The 6,000-nt window shown below is 42.5% G+C and overlaps 1 protein-coding gene across 3 annotated transcripts in view; it reads right to left on the reverse strand.

Annotated features, from left to right (window-relative positions):
- Positions 1–5,738, reverse strand: part of EPSTI1 (epithelial stromal interaction 1) — a 73,245-nt gene extending 67,507 nt beyond the window's left edge. The window contains exon 1 of one of the 3 annotated variants that reach the window (XR_016019240.1): positions 5,125–5,738. Coding sequence is in view for 2 of the 3 variants with exons in the window: in XM_088793013.1 (XP_088649139.1) it covers positions 5,125–5,303 (179 nt within the window). In the remaining variant the exon portion in view is untranslated. The remainder of the gene's footprint in view (positions 1–5,124) is intronic. The other 2 variants (XM_088793013.1, XM_019749815.3) reach the window with 2 other exon arrangements.
- Between the last annotated feature and the right edge of the window lie 262 nt (positions 5,739–6,000).

Consider the following 6,000-nt stretch of genomic DNA (forward strand, 5'->3'; position numbering starts at 1 on the left):
TTACTTCCCAAGACTTGGCAGACTGCAAATGCATATCATAATAAGGAGAGGAATCTAGTGCAGAAGACTTGGAAATTCATTCTAAAAACAACCATAATGTACACCTTCCTACATAAACAGGAGGGTAAATTTGATCTAATCAAACCAAAATGCCTGCTCTTTCCATTCACTCCAATAATCTCTTCTGCCATGCATAGAATTATGCTTTTCAAACTGTAGGTGGTAAGCCACTAATGGAAAGTTTATTTTTAGTGAATAAGAAGAGAAAATGTCAAGAGTGTTATCACATATGGTAAGAGCGAAAACTGTTTTGCGAACTTTTTTCAGTTATATGTAAACTCATACATACCCATACATGAAATGGGTCGTGAATATCAAATGAATCATTTACTCTGGGCAATGGTCAGAAGTCTGAAAGATCATCGGAAGGCAGTAAATGGTTTAGGTTTTGCTCAGAGACAGTGACACTCGAGAACTGCTCTAATGCAAGCCCACCGAGCTGTCATTTAGGAAAAGTAGAAAAGAGGACCCCACAGAAACTTTGCTCTTACTATGAACTACTGCTCTATCCAATCATTTAAAAACTGTAAACAAATATCGTATACTGCTTCTATAGTACCTCTAGCCAACAGAAGTTCTATTTTCTTGATGTGAAAATATGGCTGCTGGTAGGAAATTAGCCACCTGCACCGTCACTCCCTCCTCCAGCCCCGTGTCACATTCAGGATCCAGACTGTGGTAGATTTAGTTGGATTTAATGCTGGTTCTGAGACCTTGGGAAATATTTAATCTCTCAAGACTTTTTTTGTTTGTTTGTTTGTTTGTTTTGTTTTTTCTACAAAGTAGCAACACATTTATTGTGAAGAAAAAATTTAACAATGTATGTAATAGGCGCAAGGTCTAGAGCATGGTTAAGAGTTAGACATTATTTCCAGTTATTGTTATTTTGGCTTTCATTTCTCGGAGGACCCAGTTAATCTCTCTCAGGTCACAACTGATTCACTTGGTGCTACCACAGTATTGCCGTACTTCATTACATTTCTCATTTCAAAAATAAGTCAACTAGGCAGAGCTCTATTGGTTAGTTTGGTAGTAGGATTTGGTAATAGAATCTGGTAATCACTGAGGCACCTACCCAGCTCATCGAGCCTTATCATTAAGTTAGAAATTCATTAAATACTGTGTTTCCCCAAAAATAAGACCTAGCTGGACCATCAGCTCTAATGTGTCATTTGGAGCAAAAATATAAGACCTGGTCTTATTTTACTATAAGACCAAGTATAATATAATATAATATAATATAATATAATATAATATAATATAATATAATATAATATAATACAATACAATATAAAATATAATATAATGTAATATAATATAATATAATAAAATATTATAATACAATATAATATAATGTAATATAATACTGGGTCTTATATTGCTTTTTGCTCCAAAAGATGCATTAGAGCTGATTGTCTGGCTAGGTCTTATTTTCAGGGAAACAGGATAGTATGTGTTAAATACCATCTGTTGTTTTACAAGCTTTCTGAATGCTTATGAGCCTTGCCTGGAGATTGGGTTTAAGAGTCCCCTAATGAATAGCCATCTATACTGAGTCATAAGAAGAGTTTCATCAGAATCAATCACAGATTTTCCCTTCCTATGTACTATTATTTCATAGCACGAAAGTAGGTTTGGCATTATTCAGTTCTGTCTCCAGGGAGAAGTAATGGCCTGATGCTTTCATGCCATTTAGCATCCACAGGCAAAAGCTTATTTCCTCACAGTCATAAGAAGAGACAGAAGAGAAACCTGGAGCACTGCAGTGAAGAAGAAATAGTGAAAGCAGTTTTTCCAGGTTCTCATAAGTTTGTAAAACTGGCACTCCATTTAAGACTATTTCATGTGGCTAGGATTCAAACAAGGTGAGTCAAGAATGACTGAACAAATTTTTCATCATCTGTTTTATACGTAAGAAATTATACTTCAGGGTTCAGAATATACCCAACAATTTAATAGTGGTGTTTATAACAATTGAACTAGTACTATAGCTTAATAATTAGGTTATCATATATCCCACGTTATATCCCATCTTACATTTACAAAATGTTTAATACGAATGTACCACAGTGTTCTTTAAGGGGAAAAGAGAGAGAACCAGGGAGTGGCTACTAATAAGTGGTTTTACCAAGCCCACTCTCATTCTTCTTTGAGAGTTTGAGGATGAAGGAAAAGAAAAGCGTCAGTTACCAGGGTCATTTCCTTCCCCACATGCAGCACAACAAGCTGTGAAAAGTACTGAAGTTAGAGTAAGAAAGCTAGGGAACGTCCCCTAAGCCCCAAGGGAGGAAATAAGAAACAAGAGAGGGTTTCCCCAGTTCACGAACATAGTGTCTACGCTGTGTGGTCAGGGGTGTGTGTGCATCTTAAGGGCTGTGTCATCTGTCTGGGTTCTCCAAGAAGCAGACATCAAGATGCATCAAGGATTAGACCTGCAGAGATGTACTGGGGTGGGGTGGGGGGGTGGAATGTCAGTGAGGGATAAAAGGGAAACTAACAGCAGTAGGCAGGGAAAGCCTGGAGAATACGCGCAGGAAAAAGGGACACAGGATTGAGAAGGAAGAGCCATAGACTGCTACACTGTTCTGAGGAAATCTTAGATAGATCCATGGGGAGTCTTCTGGCAAAAGCTGACCAAAGAGGAGTCCCACATGGGCCAGGAATGGGCTGGCACGAGTACCCTGGAATGCTCCGACACCGGCTGGAAGATGCAGAATAAGTGTGCTCTCAGAAGAAAAGATGTGATGCATCCAAAAGGGTGGCAGCTGGGCTGTCAGTTGACTATGCAACTCACAGTGAGTTCTTTCGAAGGAGATCTGAGAGCAAGCTTCCTTGGCAGCCACAGAGGCTAAACTTCTGTGGTATAATAAAAAATAAGTAGTCTTTATCCCTGGAGCTCCTAAACTCCCTGGAATTCCAAGTAATAAGAGTGTTGATGATATGCTAACGAGGTGATTCCTGATGTGGGCCTCTAGAAAGCTTCAGGGTGGGAGTTGTTTGGTCTGAAAAACCAACCACATGATCAGAGGGTTGGAACTTTTAGGTCCACCCTGCCTCCACCTCGGGGGCATTGAATTCAATCACCAATGGCCAGTGGTTTAATCAATTATGCCTATGCAATGACGCGTGAATAAAAATTATTGAACAATAAGGTTTGGGGAGCTTCCTGATTAGTGAACACGTCAAGGTACCGGAAAGGTGACCCCCGATAGGGCAAGATATTGCCAGACATCAAAGCCCATCCTCCCTGCCCACACTGGGGCTTCCTTTATGGACATGTGAGAGGATACCGGGTCAGATTTCAAGGCTTTGTCATATAAATAAGCTCATATTGAGAGTACGCAAATGAAGCTTGATTCAGCACTTAATTTTCTCTTCCCCTTTCCTTAATTTTCCATCAGAAAATGCTTCTAATTTCTCTCCAAAGCAATAACTCAAATCTTCTTAATGGCTTTTTGTTGTTGTTTTTACTGAGATGTTATTTGCGATGCAACCATTTTCCTTGGTTTCCCACTTCCATTAAAGGAGACAGATGAGAATAATCAGTCGACATAAGTGACCAATGCAGATCTAAGAATTCAGAGTGGTCCAAACAAGACCTTGATGTTAAACACCTAAAAGAGAATGTACCTTATAACACTCTGCTTATTGCAACTGGTTCACATGAAAATACGTAAATAAAAGGGTCCTGTAGAAGATAACTGAACTGTCCCAGGTATTCTCTAATGGTCTATTAGCAAACCCTAGCAATCACAAAATAGTATGCAGTGAGGTTTTCAGGTATTGAGGTCTCAATAACTCATTAGACAATTGCCCCTTTCTGAGCAATTTGATCCAGCAAGATTCTAGGGCAATTTACAATCACATAAAAAAAAAAAAAGATAGATGCAGTTGCTAATGTTTATGAGAGATGAGCTGGTAATTAAATGATTATATCTAAGTAGATGCTGTTTAATAGGAAAAAAGGCAGGTAGAGTGTTTTTATCATCAACCTGAAATTGTATGTCCACGACCTCTGTTACATTAAATGCTACAGCTTATAGAGATGTAGGTTACTTGAAATTAATATGCTTCTAGTTGTGGCAAGGTACCTGTTATTCGGAGGGGGAGAGAGGGGCAGCAATCTCTCACTGACGTCACCCAGATAATCCACCCCAACTAAGGGTAACCTTAAACTGAATAATATTAAAAGCCTGGTACTTATGAAAGAAAATGTGTTTATTGGTCATAAGGTTGTATGTTGTTCCTTAGCAACCATTGTCTTTTATGTGACTAGTTGATGAAAAGGGAAACTAAAAGTGAAGCAAACCATTTGGAAAGTCCCAATTCACAGAGGCAATGCTTCAAAAGCAAGAATGTCTCCACAAACCCTACTGTTGAGTTACAGAAGCTCATTCCATTGGGCAGAAACAGAGCACCCCAGACAATCTGCATAATAAACGTTTCCTGAAAACCAACTGTCATCCCTGAGTCAAAGATCTAGAGTAAATAGTACCTGTATGGAGCCCTCCTCAACATGAGAAAGTAACAGGAAACTCAGTCACTTCCTCACTCTCAGGGTCACTCCTCTGGTCCTCACTTCACCTGGAGTTTTGTTGGGACTCAGGCTTGCTCCCAGAGGCAGCCTGCGGACCTACCCATATCAGATTCCCTCTTCCCCCCTGTCTTGCAGCTGATGTGGATACACCATTTAAGGCACCGATTTTTTTAAAGGGGAAGGAAAAAAATTTTGATACTTTTCAGAGTATGAGTCCTGGAGATACCTGGAAAATTAGTAAGAGGCCCAGGCAGTTTCTACACACCCACGTCTTTCAATCCTGTAGCCAGGCCCCAGAATCAGGAGAACAGTGGTTTTGAAAGGCAAGGGGGCTCTGATATTTAGTAAAGGAACGCAGACTGGCACACTCAATTTATAAGTGCGCTTTTGTTAAGGCAAATGAGCCTTCCTTCTCTCAAAACCCCTGTTTTGGGGCCCCTGTGGTTTCGAAGTCTAATGATCAAGGAGGTGCCTATGAGTATGTTCAGGGCCCAGCCCCCACCCCCCGCGGGGTGTTAAACACTTACCACGTCGGGCCCGCGTGCTCCAGGCTCTCCTGCGAAGGGCGCTTGGGGCCCGCCTCCAAACCCTGACTGGGGCCTTGCAGCGGGTCCGGCTCGGGGCGCTGCCCAGTGGGGTCCTGGGCTGGGTCGGAGGCGGCGGAGGCGCCGAGCCTGGAACCCACCACCTTACTGCGCGTGTACATGGTGCAGAGCCCGCGGGTCCCGGCCGCCGCCGCTGCGGGAGGCTTGCGGGCTGGGACGCTTTGCGAGTCTCCAGATGCGATCCTCAAGAAGAGGGGCAGAGGTTTTAACAGCGGAGTTTCGATTTCTTGTCACCAGCTGCAGACTGCTCCCGCCCCGGGGACTTCCCGGTTCCTGCTCCAGGCAGGCGCCCCCTGACCGGTTCGCAGGTTCAGCCGCCCCGCCCGCCCCTGCCGGGCTAAGCTGGCTTGGCCTCTACAGGTGTGTGGGTTTAAAATCTCACAAGCAACCTCAGAGGATAGTAAAGGTAACTGATCAGCCTTGACACCTTGTCAGTGAGTAGCCGCGAGGTGTCAGGGATCCTGATAGTAGATACTTTAGAGGCTGTTTAACAGGTAACCCTAGTTTGAGGTTACTGCAGGACATTTGAGACTGTGAACAATACATTCACTTTCAGATGCCAGAGATTAGGTCAATAATTAAAATCATCTAAACGGAAATTCCCCTGTATCAGTGATGACCGCCCACTACTGTTGTGCAAGTTCTTCCCAGGGAACGGAAATGGAAAGTGAAATCAAAAGCAGAGAAAACACAAAACTGGAGAAGCAGGCTGAGGGGTAGGCAGCCTTGCTAAGCAACTGATCAGGCATTCAAGAAAGAGTGACTAAATACCTGCTCTGTGCAAGGCACTGTGCAGTG

This window comes from Rhinolophus sinicus, chromosome 16 (assembly GCF_057876585.1).
Source record: "Rhinolophus sinicus isolate RSI-liver-muscle chromosome 16, RSI-T2T, whole genome shotgun sequence".
In the NCBI taxonomy this organism is placed as follows: Eukaryota; Metazoa; Chordata; class Mammalia; order Chiroptera; family Rhinolophidae; genus Rhinolophus; species Rhinolophus sinicus.